This window comes from Mus pahari, chromosome 7 (assembly GCF_900095145.1).
Source record: "Mus pahari chromosome 7, PAHARI_EIJ_v1.1, whole genome shotgun sequence".
Classification (NCBI taxonomy): Eukaryota; Metazoa; Chordata; class Mammalia; order Rodentia; family Muridae; genus Mus; species Mus pahari.
The window spans coordinates 73,628,869-73,646,245 of NC_034596.1; the positions used below are offsets into that span (position 1 = coordinate 73,628,869).

The window sequence follows — 17,377 nt, forward strand, 5'->3', positions numbered from 1 at the left end:
GTCTTTAATTTCTTTCTTTATTTCATCCTTGACCAAGGTATCGTTGAGTAGAGTGTTGTTCAGTTTCCACGCAAATATTAGCTTTCTATTATTTATGCCGTCATTGAAGATCAATCTCAGTCCGTGGCAATCTGATAGGATGGATGGGATAATTTCAATATTTTTGTATCTATGGAGGCCTGTTTTGTGACCGATTGTATGGTCAATTTTGGAGGAGGTTCCATGGGGTGCTGAGAAGAAGGTATATCCTTTTGTTTTGGGATAAAATGTTCTGTAGATATCTGTTAAATACATTTGTTTCATAACTTCTGTTAGAGTCCATGTGTCTTTGTTTAGTTTCTGTTTCCAAGATCTGTCCATTGTTGAAAGTGGAGTGTTGAAGTTTCCCACTATTATTGTGTGAGGTGCAATGTGTGCTTTGAGTTGTAGTAAAGTTTTTTTTTAATTAATGTGTCTGCCCTTGCATTTGGAGCATAGATATTTAGGATTGAGAGTTCATCTTGGTAGATTTTACCTTTAATGAGTATGAAGTGCCATCTCTTTGTCTTTTTTGATAAATATGAGTTGGAAGTCAATTTTTTTTGATATTAGAATGGCTACTCCAGCTTGTTTCTTTGGACCATTTGCTTGGAAAATAGTTTTCCAGCCTTTTNCTCTGAGGTAGTGTCTGTCTTTGTCCCTGAGGTAGTTTCCTGTAAGCAGCAAAATGTAGGGTCCCGTTTGTGTAGCCAGTCTGTTAGTCTATGTCTTTTTATTGGGGAATTGAGTTCATTGATGTTAAGAGAAATCAAAGAAAGGTAATTTTTGATTCCTGTCATTCTTGTTGTTAGAGTTGGGATTCTGTTCTTGTGGCTGTCTTCTCTTGGTTTTGTTGAGGGATTACTTTCTTCATTTTTCTAGGGTGTAGTTTCTTAGTGTTGGTTTTTTTCCCTTTATTATACTTTGAAGGGCTGGATTCGTGGAAAGATATTGTGTGAATTTGATTTTGTCATGGAATACTTTGGTTTCTCCATCTATGGTAATTGAGAGTTTTGCTACGTATAGTAGCCTGAGCTGGCATTTGTGTTCTCTTAGGGTCTGTATAACATCTGTCCAGGATCTTCTGGCTTTCATTTTCTCTGGTGAAAAGTCTGGAGTAATTCTAATAGGCCTGCCTTTATATGTTACTTGACCTTTTTCTCTCACTTCTTTTAATATTCTGTCTTTATTTAGTGCATTTGTTGTCCTGATTATTATGTGTCGGGAAGAATTTCTTTTCTGGTCCAGTCTATTTGGAGTTTTATAGGCTTCTTGTATGTTCATAGGCATCTCTTTCTTTAGGTTTGGGAAGTTTTCTTCTATAATTTTGTTGAACATAATTGCTGGCCCTTTAAGTTGAAATTCTTCATTCTCATCTACTCCTATTATCCATAGGTTTGGTCTTCTCATTGTGTCCTGGGTTTCCTGGATGTTTTGAGTTAGGATCTTTTTGCATTTTGCATTTTCTTTGATTGTTGTGTCCATGTTCCCTATGGAATCTTCTGCAGCTGAGATTCTCTCTTCCATCTCTTGTATTCTGTTGCTGATGCTCACATCTATGGTTCCTGATTTCTTTCCTAGGGTTTCTATCTCCACAATTGTCTCCCTCTGGGTTTTCTTAATTGTTTCTACTTCCTTTTGCAGATCCTTNATGGNTTNGTTCAATTCCATCCCCTGTTTGGTTGTGTTTTCCTGCAATTCTTTAAGGGATTTTTGTGTTTCTTCTAGCTGTTTAGCAATGTTATCCTGTAATTCTTTAAGGGATTTTTATGTTTCTTCTACCTGCTTAGTAGTGTTTGCCTGTAGTTCTTTAAGGACTTCTTCCTGTTTAGCAGTGGTCTCTTGTAATTCCTTGAGGGATTTTTGTCCTTCCTCTTTTAGGGCTTCTACTTGTTTAGCATTGTTCTCCTTCATTTCTTTGAGTGAGTTATTAATGTTCTTCTTCAAATCTTCTACCACCATCATGAAATATGATTTTAAATCCACATCTTGCTTTTGGTGTGTGATGGGGTATCCAGGACTCGCTGTGGTGGTCGTACTAGGTTCTGATGGTGCCCCGTGTTCTTGGTTTCTGTTAGTAAGATTCTTACGTTTGCCTTTCGCCATCTGGAAATCTCTGGTGTTAATTTTCAAGCTGTCTCTTGATGGAGTTTGATCCTCCTCTGATTCTGTTAGCCCCTTTCAGCACTCCTGGGAATCCAACTCTCCCCTGTGTCCTCTTGGTCAGAGCACTCTCTGCTGGCAAGCTCTCCTCTTGTAAGGCAGGTGTCCAGAAGTCTGGAGCTCTGATCCTCCTTCTGAGTCCTGGGGTCAGATCCCTCCCTGTAGGCCAACTCTCCCTGTGTGATCCAGAGGACCTGTGATCTCAAGGACCTGTGGTTTGGAGATTCCTCCAGAGTGCTCAGCTGTCTCTGCTGGGGTTCAGAAGAGAGATGGCAGGGGTGGTGGCACCCTGCCTCTGTGCAGGCAGTGTTCCTTTGTCCCTGTTCCTGCTGGCACAAGCCCCTGCTGGATTCTCTGGAGTTGATTGTGTTCCACTCACCTGTGATCCTGAGGATCTGTGGTGTGGAGAGTCCTCCTGAGCGCTCAGCTGCCTACCCTGGGGTTCAGAAGAGCAGTTAACTTTTTAAAACTTGGAAATCTTTTATAATGTTGAAAAAAAGCTTTAAATATGCCATATAGGCACATAACATAGAAATAATAAACTGCAGTATTTCTTGTTTAAGGTACTTTTATCAATTTGCAAATTTTATCCTCATTTTCTTTAACCAACAAGATAAATATCACAAATTGCATTGTATTATGATTAAGTATGAAAGAAAGTATTCAAAGAATCTTGTTTCTATGCTGTCTATGAAGTTGTTACTTAGATTTTTAGCAAACAAGTAAGTTCTTCTGCACATTTGTTTTCTTTTAGGAAACACTCATAGACTGGTGTGATGAAAAGGAACTTAATTTGATATTAACAACTGGAGGAACGGGGTTTGCACCACGAGATGTCACTCCAGAGGTGAGATGAAATGCCCTTCTCATATTCAAGGAATAGTCTAGCTGTTTATTTTCAATTCCTTTTTCTATTTTCATATTAATTTTTAGTTTTATAGGCAAAACTATTCCTTATGGCTATGATAATACAAATATTTGTCTATAGAAGATTATTTTGAAAAGTATTTCTTTATTTGAATTTGCCTTTGAAATTATTGAATGTGAGGGAATTTGAACTGTTCTAGAAATTAGTACTTCGTTTGATCATTGACAACTAAACTTCAGGAGGTAATTACAAACTTTTGACAGTTAGAATGGCACAGATGTGATGTGGTTTGCTACTGTAGTTCAAATTTGGGTCTTATTTCTCTCTTCAAGTACTTTTATATATTTTCTCAAAATATGGTAAATAAATTCTACTAAATTGATAATAAATTAATGAAAATGTACTATATTTTCCATATTTTAAGTATGAACAATATTTAAATGGACAATTTAATAATCTCAAGAGCACAAAAATACCTGTGCTTTATGGCACAGGAATATCATCAACACAGGCAAAAAAATTAGGCAAAAAACAAAACATGAATATAAGGAAAGGGTCTTTAGTTTGTATTTTTAAAATCCATACATGTTAGGTATTACTGCAGAGTAGTGGAAACTTTTACCATTATCACATAGCTTCCTTTACCCCTCAAATGAATATTCTGTTTCTGGTTCAATTTCAACATGGTATTAACTATGTACTTCTATTCCCAACCAGTGTACTATTCTATCTACTATCTTCTTATTACTAAGGTTCTTTTTCTCTTCATTTATTAAATAATTGCTGTCTTTGTATATTTTTAAATTTTGTTATTAGAGTGTACAAGAATGCCTGCAAAAGTACTGACTCCTTTCCCCCTTTCTAATGTTGCAGATGCTCACAATTTGATTTTCAGGCAATTCCTTATATGGCATAAATGTTTCTGACCAATAAACTATACTTCTAAATTCTTAGTATTGTCTACATTATGAAAATAAATATACATTTCTAAAACAAGTCCTAACATTTTTATTGGCAATTCTATCATACTATCATTCTTTTTTATATTATTATTATTATTATTATTATTATTATTATTGGAATTATAAGTAATATGTATTTTCTAAAGCATTCAGAAGATTTTTTTGAGATAGTGTCAACTTCAACTGTATAAGTCAAAAAGTCATCTGTATGCAACTTATTTACCGTCTGTCACCTAACTTGAAGAGGTTATTTGACCATTTTTATATGAGACTAACCAAAAAGAATACAATTGACAGCAAAACTGTCTTTGCAGGGGTGCAGTTATATTTTATGTTTGTTGTGTTTGTTTGTTTGTTTGTTTGTTTGTTTGTTTGTAAGGAAACTACCTATATGAAAGTATTGATTTTTAGAGTATTGATATTTTAAATGATTTTGACATTCCATAATGAATCTATCATTTTTGTATGATGGCTTTATAGGTTTACATTAGTATTTATTTTTACATCACAAAATAGAAAAATTTGGCATAGCATTCATTCATAACCAAATAATGTTATTTTTAATTGTAATGAAATAGTTTATATCACCAAGTATCTTGTTTACTATAATCTCAAGTTATTCTTCAATCCTTTCTCTTCTATTGGCCAACAAGATAACTATAGGTAGACTACATTCTTTTTATATCAATGATACATGTGTGGAATTTTTTTTTCTCACAGTAAGTAGTTCTCCAATTCTTTATAAATGAGTTGCCTTTCATCTCATTTAAATTAGATTCTGACCTGGAGTTGTTCAAATTGTCCAAGTTTAAGGCTCTGTACCACAAGACTGTCCCTAGCTCTGATGCCATCAATAAATATTGAAATCCCCCCCCCCCCAGATTATGGACACTTTGTCCTGCTTTTCTTTCAAGTCTGTAGATTTATATACCCTCTCCCTTCCAAAATGCCACTAGCTAGAATGGCATACAAAACTTTTATTATATATTATTATACAAGTCAGAAGTAGCTTTATGGAAAAAGGCATTATTCAGGGTATATGAGGGACTGCTAATAGAAAGCCCATGCTTTGTTCAGATGCAGTACAACTACAACACCCAAGTGCATTCACCAGTTCCTGAGCAATTGGAACCTTATTGGCACAATGATCTTTATAGAAACTCTACCCTATCTGTGAGACTAAAAGTTTCAACATTCTAATAACTCAGTGTTTCTGATGACCAGCACTATCCTGAAATTATGTAGATATTCTTTTGAGTTTGAGACTTGTAATGGATTGTAAAAGACACTACTATTATTCAGGGTGGTTGGGGAGTTTGAGGAATTCTGCATGGAGAATCAGGGACTATATTTGTGTTATACAGTGGTCCAGTCATTTAACCACTCGGTTTAATCTCCTTAAAATGAGTGAAGTCAAATTCTCTATTTCCTGGTGTTCTGTGTACATTTATTTTTAAAGATTTATTTTCATTACCTATGTGTATAGATATGTGGGGTATATAGGAATATAAACAATACAAATGGTTACAGAATTCAGAAAAGGGTGTCAGTCAGATCTCCCAGATCTGTAATAATGGGCAGTTGCTAAATACTTGATGTGGGTGCTAGGACTGAACACTAAAACATCTCTTCACCCCAGCTTTCATTCATTTGTTTTAAAAGCTAATATACAACCTAGGATGTTATATTATGGTATTTTCTTGATACAGTGTTTTGTTTAATCCTCTTCTATTTCACTCCCTAGTTCTCTATCTGTCCCAACCCTTATGCCTTGCAGTTCGTGTCACATGCACTCGATTGTTTTCTGTTATCCTATTGATCCCCTTTGCTTTAAATCTCCCCCTCTTTGGAACTCTTTCTCTTTCAATGACCTATACTTACACTCACTTTCATGTGATTATGCATAATTAACACGTAAGAACCTGTGAACCTTCAGTGAAGACCACTGCTAACATTTCATATGAGTGTACTTAAAATGGCTAAACATTTTCTTTTACGTCATCCCAAGTTGTAGGGAATGTTCTTTTTAATGTAACTACCAAACAAACAAATTTAACCTTATAACTTGTTCAGGATGTATCCATGAAATCTTTAAAATTCTGTCAAATTGGTTTTACCTACAAAGCATTATATTTGATCCTTTCTACCTTTATATAAATATAATTCTGTTATCATAATATTTTTATTTCCTCCTTTTGGTGTTATTTTTTGATCAGATTCTCACTATGACTTTTTTTTGTTTCATATATCAGAGATTGAGCAACATTTTATTCTTAAGTGTTATTCAACTACTTAAAAACCATGAAGTGTGTTTTTAATTTTGTAGGTATATAGTAAGTACCTCTGGATAAGGCATTAAGCTTACAATCTACGTAAGTGTTCAGTATCTGTTTTTTTAAAGCAGTGATATCATGTATAACTTGCTCTTTAATGTTTATACCAGTTTATATTTTCCATGTAAGAGCAGGTAGGATATGAATATCCATGACAAAAGCTGTTTAACTGTAAAGGTTTTCATTAAAAATGAAAAACTTTAAAAGAAGATGGGGGACTCCAAAACAATTATAATTTTCTTTATACCCTTAAATAGATACAATTCCTGTGGTACTTAAAATATAAATTAAAATTTTAATTCTGGACTTAAATTATATACACATTTTTGTAAACTGACTTGTATATTTACCCAACACATTTATATAAGTATTCAGTCATCGCTGACAAAACTATTAAAAGTATTAGAACTTAACTCAATTATTAATTTGACACCTAAAAAATAATGCATGGCTCCTTTCTCATAGGACTACTATTTACAGCCACAAATTATGAATTAGTTTGATCTACAAACACAAGGGTCTAATACTGATCAGATGCGAAAGGATGGACCATCCAGAGACTGCCCCACCTGGGGGTCCATCCCATAATCAGCCACCAAACACAGACCCTGATATAGCTGTCCCCTGTGAGGCTATGCCAATCCCTGGCAAATACAGAAGTGGATGCTCACAGTCATCTATAGGATGGAACACAGGGCCCCCAATAGAGGAGCTAGAGAAAGTACCCAAGGAGCCGAAGGGGTCTGCAACCCTATAGGTGGAACAACAATATGAACTAACCAGCACCCCTAGAGCTTATGTCTCTAGCTGCATATGTAGCAGAAGATGGCCTAGTCGGCCATCATTGGGAAGAGAGGCCCCTTGGACTTGCAAACTTTATATGCCCCATACAGGGAAACACCAGGGCCAAGAAGTGGGAGTGAGTGGGTAGGGGAGCAGGGCAGGGGGAGGGTATAGGGGACTTTTGGGATAGCATTAGAAGTATAAAGGAGGAAAATATCTAATAAATAATTTTTTAAAAATTGGTCAGATGTTTATACTATCAGAGAAAATATATTAAGAATGAAAATTATAGGGCTGGTGAGATGGCTCAGTGGGTAAGAGCACCCGACTGCTCTTCCGAAGGTCCGGAGTTCAAATCCCAGCAACCACATGGTGGCTCACAACCATCTGTAACAAGATCTGACTCCCTCTTCTGGAGTGTCTGAAGCCAACTACAGTGTAAGAATGAAAATTATAAAGAAAATAAACTAAACTTATTGCCACTTGGTTTGGGTTGTAAATGAAATGAATTTTAATCAGATTAGATTTCTTTATAATTCTGTTTTTAAAAGGAGGATGGAGTAGTGAATTCCATAAAGTAGTTTTATGTTACAGCCTTGAGGCCTTCAGCCTTGATCTTCCCTAAACTATGGATTGTTTCTTTTTTTTATCCCTATATCATAAAATATGGTTCATGTAATAGCTACATGCCTCCTGCTTTCATCTTTAAGTGTAGGGTGCTATCCAAGCTTACATATGATAGCATAATCACAATCTTTAACATTTTAGCCTTATTTTAACATGAAATTTTTATATTTTCAGATGTATTGCATTTCTTTGTTCTGCTAGTTGGGTAATTTGCACTATGAAAGTCTAGGAATTACAAATAATTATGAACATAAGAAATCATTGCTATGTGTTAGCTCTTTGTGTTAACTTATTACTTAATTGTGTGCCCAAAAATAATCTTAAAAACAAAAACCTTAATTATAGATGTTTATTTCTAGGCCAGACTGAAAGCATACAAAAAGTATATAATTATTAAAGTATTTGACAATATTTTTAGTATATTAGAAAATATTGAGCTGCTTAAATTCACAAGGTAAAAATCGAACTTCATAACTTTTAGTAGCTACACCTACAATAGAATTAAAGATTCCACACTGATCAATTACTTAGATCGTAGTGAAATACAAGTATAAATTATACCTAATTTTATCTAATTTTTAAAGCTATATATTTTTAGTATTCTTTATATATCCAATTGCATGCTGTGTTCCAGATTTAAAATATGAATAAGGCATAGTCAGTATATTCAAAAAAACTAATGCTTTGTCACAGGAACCAAGAATCTGATATGGGACAGATTTACCAGTCATGTGTTTGCATCTCCTATTAAGAGTGGAAGGCTTTATATTTTCCCGTGACTGGAAAAAATTAAACATCTTATTTGAAATTTAAGTTTCATTATCAACAGTATATGTAAAATATATTTGGAACACAATATTTTATTTATATACTACCTGTGATTATAATAAATGAGTTGAGTAGTTCATATAGCTGAACTGTCTAGTCTATAAAGCCTGAGTGAAATGAACTTACATAAACTTGCCGGCCATTTGCCTACTAAATGATGTAAGTCATCATACTCAGTTTTAATTTTTTTCTGACTTTCACCAATACTATTTACTAACCTGAATCTTTTATATGTACTTTCTATATCATGTAATTTTAAAAGTTACAAAGATATTATTCTGCCTTCTTGAAGTATGTGTATTTCCTGTTGTCCTGATAGACCATCTATAAATAAAAACAAGTCTGTCATTCTCAGTAATAAGATTTTGAAAATTTAAACTTGATGAAACAGATTTCTTATTAATTATGTAAAAACTTACTCCTAAAATTTTAGTACTTTTTAACAAAGTCTCTTGCTAAAAGTGGTCATTAAGTAATTAATAAGAAAGAAAGAGTAGCTAAACATTCAGGAAATTATAATTTTGAGTAGCTATAGGCGAAATCCAGCCTACACTTTTTTTTTTAAAACAAAGAATAGTTATCTTTAACTGAATATCTGTTTTATTTGAGCAAAGAATAGATTTTACATTTATACATGGCTGAATGTATTCTTTTCACTAACAGGTTTATTAGGACACTTTTGATTTCTTTGGAACAGATTATTATCTTAGGTTTTCTACAAATAGTTCAACTTAGGTAGTTAGGAATCTTTTTCATGAAATAATCCACTTTGAAAATAAAAGAAAATTAATGCTATTTATTACATAAGATTTTGTTTTGTCTCAACTTGTTGAAGGTTATGTTTGTCAGAATTTTAATAGTGGATTCTGTAAGTCAGGTATTGTTTTACCCAAACATTGACAGTTTTTTCTTATACTCATAGACTACTATGAGTTATTGTAAAGAAGCCAAATGGACTTCAGTTACTAATTACCTTTTAATGATTCTCAGTTTTATATTCTAGTGAAAGTAAGAATTTACATTTAACAAATTCCCCTAAAAACACTCATCATTTTAAAAACAGAAACTCTCGCATGCATTATGACATAGGCATGGGAAAGCTAATGTGTTCATTCATTTGTCTTATCAAATTTTACTTCTAACACAATACAAGTCATTTGAATTATTTATTTTTAACTGAATATTAGTTTTTCAATAGGACACATTATTTCACTACATGTATCAAGTAGTGGTACATTCCATAGTCCACTCAAAAATATGTTATGACCCTTAAGCCCCTCATACATGTACACACAGTCATACAATAAAAATATACATGCTATAAATATTCTTTTATAGTTTTCTTATTGTTAATGAGAAGTAGCTGTCACGCATAGATTTTTAAAGATCTCAAATCTCTTCTTTATAACTAGGATCATGTAACAATATGAAATAGCCTATGAAGCAAAGTACTCAAAATCTTTATACTTGAAATATTTTAAACTGGCCTGCACATCTCTGTGTTCTGATATGGTAGTGCATTTGAGATCATATATAGGAACCATCCTATAATCCTCATGCTGGATAGGAACTATGTTTCCATGCAGTAATGTTGACTCCATATTGTGAAGAAACAATGTAATACAGGGATAAGTTTTGATCTTGTTTTCAGAGGTATCCTCATTTAAGCACTGTTTTGTAAAATTTACGTTAAGTTAGGCTGTTAAACCTAAATTTCCCTGTGTAGTGGCTTCATTAATTGTATCTTGCTCAAAGTTGTTGTTTATAGCAATTCAAATCATGGAAATAGTCAATAATCGACTTTCCTGAGTATGTGTAGAAAACAAGGATGTGAGTTGATATTTCCCAAAAATTGTTTTAAGACCTGGGACAGAAGAACAAGTGCAGTCTGTGTGATGTGAGAATTACTTGTGTACCCGGTTTAACTAGCTTCTGATAACCTGTCTGTAAAGTTTGCAGAGCAATTTATTTATTATAGCTTCATGTAATTTGTCTCCACTTTTAATTTAAGTTTCTCAATCTTGGTTTGAAATAGTTCAGGTTATGAAATGATAGCATTTTAGCAATAGTTAACATTTAAATAAAATTTAACATTGACTGTTACATAAAAAACAAGCACTGAGCTAAGGAAATGGCTCAGTGAGTGATTAGCTTGTTGCATGAGCATGAGGACCTGAGTTCGGATTCCTAGTGCTCATGCAAAAGATGCAACAGCGTGTGCCTATAACCCAGCATAGGGATGGGTGGTGGTCTAGACAGGTAGATTGTGGAACCTCACTGGCCAGCCAGTCTAACATAAATGAGTAGTTCAGTGCCAGGAGAGCTATCTCAAAAAATAAGGTTGTCTTAGTCAGGGTTTCTATTCCTGGACAAAACAACATGACCAAAAAGCAAGTTCGGGAGGAAAGGGTTTATTCAGCTTACACTTCCACATTGCTGTTCATCACCAAAGGAAGTCAGGACTGGAATTCATGCAGGTCAGGAAGCAGGAGCTGATGCAGAGGCCATGGAGGGATGTTACTTACTGTCTTGCTTCCACTGGCTTGCTCAGCTTGCTTTCTTATAGACCCCAAGACTACCAGCCCAGAGATGGCACCACCCACAAGGGGACCTCCCACCTTGATCACTAATTGAGAAAATGCCTTACAGCTGGATCTTGTGGAGGCATTTCCCCAACTGAAGCTTCTTTCTCTGTGATAACTACAGCCTATGTCAAGTTGACACAAAACTAGCCAGTACCAAGGTGGAGAATAATAGACAAAAATATCTGATGTCAACCTTTGGTCTACATGTTCCTTCATGGGCTACTGCTCCCATATACACGTGCATAGATAATGCATTTATACATACAAACAAATACAAAATTAAGCATGAGTATTGCATACCAAATGATGCTTTGATATCATCAACATAAAGAGTTGCTCCCTCTTTATTGATAGAGTTTCTAATTGAGTTTGTATTGCTCATTGAAAAACAGTATATAGTTCAGAACAGAAACATACATATGGGCTTTCACACTGCTAACAACTTCAGTCCTTGACTTTATTAAATTTAACACTCAGTTATGAAGAATCTTGAGTATTACTAGGCTTAGTACTTAACTGTTTGCACTGATAAAGTATATAACTACATGACAAATTATAACAATATAAATCGAATACCAGAAATATGCTGCCATTGAAGCAAAAAGTTTTTTTTTTTTTACAAGAAAGTTGAATAGTTTCTAATTTAAAGTGGCAGAGGAGGAATCACTTTCAAATGTGGAGAGAGGAAAGTCCTAGTGATAGGAGTAAGGAAGAAGTTAAAGTTAGGAGGAATGTCCATATGAATATAAATTTAAGTCTTCCTGCATAGAGCAGGAGACATACCATGTTGTACAAATACAGATGAACTGGTTTTATATTGTTTGTGTTTTAGAATCTTTACAGTGGCACAATGTAGAGAAAAGAAAAAGTAATTGTCATAATTGAGAGATTCCTTAGAAATGGCAACTCATAAATGTAGTCACCAGAGAAGACATTACACCATCAAAACTTAAAATGTACCCTTGGAGATGGGAAGATGGTCTGGCTGGAGAAGTACTTACTTCCTAAAGCATAGCAACCTGAGTTCAGATCCCCAGCATCCCCGGCATCAAGAGAAGGGCACACAATTGTAATCCTAGTGCTAGGGAGACACGGCAGTAGACTCTCTAGAGCATGCTGGCCATCTAGATAGTCATCCTCAATCAGCAAAGTCAAGACTCAGTGGGAGGCCCTGTCTTGTCAAGTTAGGTAGGAGCCATAGGGATGGACATTGCCCTCCATGCACACATGTGTGCTCAAATACCACACACACACACACAAAGTGATCCTTTTCTAAATTCACAATTTTCTAGTGCACACAAGGCTAATTTTTCATTTTGGAGACAGACTTTATATCTTTAGTTTTAAAAGGGAAGGATACACATGTATGATCATAACTCTGAAGTAAAGTTCTAGGCATGAGTTCTAAAACATGGAAATGGAACAGGAGGGAGGGACAGGAACAGAAAGAGGCCAAGAAAGGAGAGTCCTCATTTAATCTCCAGCCTTGTATCTATTCTTACAATTATTTGTGTACAGAATTTTAGCTGCTTAGGATTACCACAGTTCAATTTTGTTGATTTGTGTATGAACTTCAATCAGTTCTTCTCAGATTCAAGACAATCAATATAAATATTGATTTTTCTCTATCTTGTATATCTATCATTTTATATAAAATTATTGTTTGTAACTATGAGGAAATCACAGTATTAGAGTTTGAGGAAACTAACGGCCTTCAACTTTGAAGACTGAACATGTTCATTTTATCATTCTCCGCCTTTTGCTTAAACATTTCAATCAGTATTTCTTCCACCTATGAGTTTATTGCTAGAAAATTCTAATTGATTGAAACCCCAAACATTTTTAAATAAATTGGCCACTGGCCCTTGTTCTACTCTTGTCTGTGCATAAGAGAATATTAATTTTGGATAATAGATTGAGGAATGCTACATTTTCTTTCCCCAAGTCTTCTTACTTTTTATATCTTTTTATTAATCTTTCCCACCAGCCACAAACTTTCTCAGAATTGATCCCCTTTCTTCAACTTATACATCAGAAAGACTCAACTGTAAGATAAGTCCAGTAGAAAAAAAAATAAAGGTATAAAATTCTGTATAAGATCAAGCCTATTAATAGTATAATAGTATATGTCTTAGTCAAGGTTTCTATTCCTACTCAAACATCATGACCAAGAAGCAAGTTGGGGAGGAGAGAGTTTATTTAGCTTACACATTCACATTGCTGCTTATCTTCAAAGGAAGTCAGGAGTGGAACTCACACAGGGCAGGAAGCAGGAGCTGATGGAGAGGCAATGGAGGAATGTTATTTACTGGCTTGCTTCCCCTGGCTTGCTCAGTTTGCTTTCTTATAGAACTCAAGAGTACCAGCCCAGGGATGGTACCACCTGTAATGGGCCCTCCCACCCTTGATCACTAATTGAGAAAATACCTTACAGTAGGATCTCATGTAGTCATTTCAACAAGGGAGGCTCCTTTCTTGATAACTCCAGCTTGTGTCAAGTTGACACAAGACCAGCCAGGACAGTATAATAGGGATTATTAAGGAATTAATGAGCCCCAGTACTTAACTGAGGAAATATGGGCAGTTTGTAGCTTCTGGGAAAGGGGAACTACTTTTTTTTTTAAGGATGTGGACATTGGTAGGTTGGTCGTGATAGTTCAATGAATCAGAAATACCTAGAAGTATATAGGTAGCACAAATTAGATTTGCTAGGTTATTGAATATAACAAAAAAAGAGGCATAAAAATTGGGAGGGATGCGAGTTAGGGGTAAGAGTGAATCTGATAGGAGTTAAGACAAGTTGGAGGTGAATATTATCAAAATATAGTGTTAAAAATTTTTCAAAAAATGAGTTCAAGGCTCCCATTTTTCTTCTATTAAATTCACTGTATCTATTTTAATATATATAATTTAAAACAAAAATATACAATGCCTCATATCAGAATTTTGAAAATGATGTAATCTCAAACACTTAGTATGTAAACAGTTCCCAATAAAATCATGGCTTAAATTTTCTTTAAAATACATGTCTTAATATCGCCTATTCTATATGAAACTGTGTTCTAAGCTTTCATAATGCCTTTATAGGGAAGAGATATCATTCAAAATTATGGTATGCTTGCTTTCTAATTGGAGTTCTTACCACAATTGCAGTGTTGCCTATGTAGCTATTTATAAATCAGTGTGGACAAAACAGATTTTCTTGTTTTGTTTCTAGGTTTAAGTCCTAGGACCATCTTTTGCTAGTATGTGTATTTATACAGCTTATGCAAAATATTCTCTTTGTACTGTTTTTTTTATGTTCAAGATGAACAAAAAAATATTCAAAATTAACTCATAGAATAATTATATTATCAGATCTTGTATAAATAAGCCATTTTATCCATTTTGTTAATATAAAAAACACTTAGAGTTGGGTCACTTATTAAATGAATATTTATTTAGCTCATGGTATAGAAGGCTGAAAGTGCCAGATCATGTAGCCTTACCGATTTGACGTGTAATTAGAATCTAATAATGGAGCTGGAGATATGACTCAGCAGTTAAGAGAACACTGACTGCTTGCTCTTCCAGAGGTCCTGAGTTCAATTCCCAGCAACCACATGGTAGCTCACAACCATCTGTAATGGGATCTGGTGCCCTCTTCTGATGTGTCTGAACACTGCAACAGTGTACTCACATGTACAGAATAGAACCTAATAATGGGTAGAATGATAGCAAGAATGTAAGTGAGATTAAGAATTCATAATACCAGGCAACAATCAATTTAGGTTTATAAAACAGTATACCTTGGGAGAACTCAAAAGTACAGGGGCTTTTAAAGCTTCCTTTTGAGAGCAGTTACATCCATAGTCTTAATAGCCTGTCATTAGGGTCCACTTTTTAAAAGGTTTGTATTTTTACTCAGCATCACCCCACTAATGAAAGCTCTAACGGATGGACTCTTAGGAGAAGAAATCATATCCAAACTACAACTTGCCCTCAAAAGCAGTACTTGCCTCGCTGGCTTAGGAAACTTCAGCTAATCTTTCTGCTTCAGCCTCCCAAGTATCTGAGACTGCAGACATGTACAGCTATTCTTACTTTGTTTTAATATATCTGTGCAGTCAATAGAACTTGAGCTTAAACTGTAAGTGGATACTGGTTGATTAAATACTAAAAAGATTTTCTTGCAAATGGAAAAAAAAAGCAAAGCGTGATAGAAACTAAAGTATCAAAAGCAGAATGCCAGATAGTTTGGACCAGAAAATAAATTCCTCCCATCACATAATAATCATAACACCAAATGCACAAAACAAAGAAAGAATATTAAGAGCAGTAAGGGAAAAAGGTCAAGTAATATATAAAGGCAGACCTATCAGAACTATACCTGACTTCTCCTCAGAGATTATGAAAGCTAGAAGATCCTGGGCAGATGTCATACAGACCCTAACAGAACACAAATGTCAGCCCAGGCTACTATACCCAACAAAACTATCACTTACCATAGNTGGAGAAACCAAGGTATTCCATGAAAAAACAAACAAACAAATTTACACAATGTCTTTCCACAAATCCAGCACCTCAAAGATAATAAAGGGAAAACTCCATCACAAAGAGGGAAACTATGCTCTAGAAAAAGCAAGAAAGTAATCTTTCAAAAAACCTAAAGAAGATAGCCATATGAACAGAATTCCAACTCTAGCAACAAAAATAGCAGAAAGCAACAACGACTTTTTCATAATATCTCTTAATATCAATGGACTCAGTTTCCCAATAAAAAGACATAGACTAACAGACTGGTTACATAAACAGGACCCAACATTTTGCTGCATACAGGAAATACACCTCAGGGACAAAGACAGACACTACCTCAGGGTAAAAGTTTGGGAAAAAAATGGTTCCATTTGCTTGGAAAATTGTTTTTCAGCCTTTCAGCGAATGGTTCCAAGAAATAAGCTGGAGTAGCCATCTAATATTGAATAAAATCAACTTTCAACCTAAAGTTATCAAAAAAGATACGGAGGGACACTTCTTACTCATCGAAGATAAAATTTACCAGGATGAACTCTCAATTCTGAATATCTATGCTTCAAATGCAAGGGCATCCACATTCATTAAAGAAACTTTAGTGAAGCTCAAAGCTCACATTGCACCTTACACAATAATAGTGAGAGATTCCAACATCCCACTCTCATCAATGGACAGATGCTAGAATCAGACACCAAACAGAGACACAGTAAAACTAACAGAAGTTATGAAAAAATTGAATTTAATAGATATCTAAAGAAAAAAAGGATACATCTTCTTCTCAGCACCTCATGGTACCTTCTCCCAATTTGGCCATATAATTGGTCATAAAACAGGCCTCAACAGATATAAAAATATTGAAATTATCCCATGCATCCTATCAGATCACCACAGACTAAGGCTGATCTTCAATAACAGCATAAATAATAGAAAGCCCACAAACACGTGGAAGCTGAACAACACTATACTCAATGATAACTTGGTCAAGGAAGGAATAAAGAGATTAAAGACTTTTTAGAGTTTAATGAAAATGAAGCCAAAATATACCCAAAAGTATGGGACACAATGAAAGCAGTCCTAAGAAGAAAATTCATAGCTCTGAGTGCCACCAAAAAGAAACTAGCAGCTTGGCAGCACACCTAAAAGCTCTAGAACAAATGGAAGCAAATTCACCCAAGAGGAGTAGAAGGCAGGAAATTAACTCAGGGGTGAAATCAACCAAGTGGAAACAAAAAGAATCAACCAAACCAAGAGCTGGTTCTTTGAGAAAATCAACAAGATAGATAAACTCTTAGCCAGACTAACTAGAGGGCAGAGGGACAGTATCCTAATTAACAAATTCAGAAATAAAAGGAAGATATAAAAACAGAATCTGAGGAAATCCAAAAAAATCATCAGATCCTACTACAAAAGCCTATACTCAACAAAACTGGAAAACCTGGATGAAATGGACAAATTTCTAGACAGATACCAGGTACCAAAGTTAAATCAGGATCAGATTTATGATCTAAACAATCCCATATCCCCCCCCCAAATACTAACAGTCATTAATAGTCTCCCAACAAAAAAAAAAAAAGTCCAGGACCAGATGTGTATAGTGCAGACTTCTATCAGACCTTCAAAGAAGACCTAATTCCAATTCTCCTCAAACTATTCCACAAAATAGAAACAAAAGGTACTCTACCCAATTCATTCTATGAA

At 34.7% G+C, this 17,377-nt stretch overlaps 1 protein-coding gene across 11 annotated transcripts in view; it reads left to right on the top strand.

The window, feature by feature from the left end:
• The window catches only part of Gphn (gephyrin), a 418,076-nt gene that overhangs the window by 158,290 nt on the left and 242,409 nt on the right, over positions 1-17,377 (top strand). For all 11 annotated transcript variants that reach the window (XM_021201556.2, XM_021201558.2, XM_029541198.1 and 8 more), the window contains exon 4: positions 2,936-3,028. In XM_021201556.2, coding sequence (XP_021057215.1) covers positions 2,936-3,028 — 93 coding nt within the window. The remainder of the gene's footprint in view (positions 1-2,935; positions 3,029-17,377) is intronic.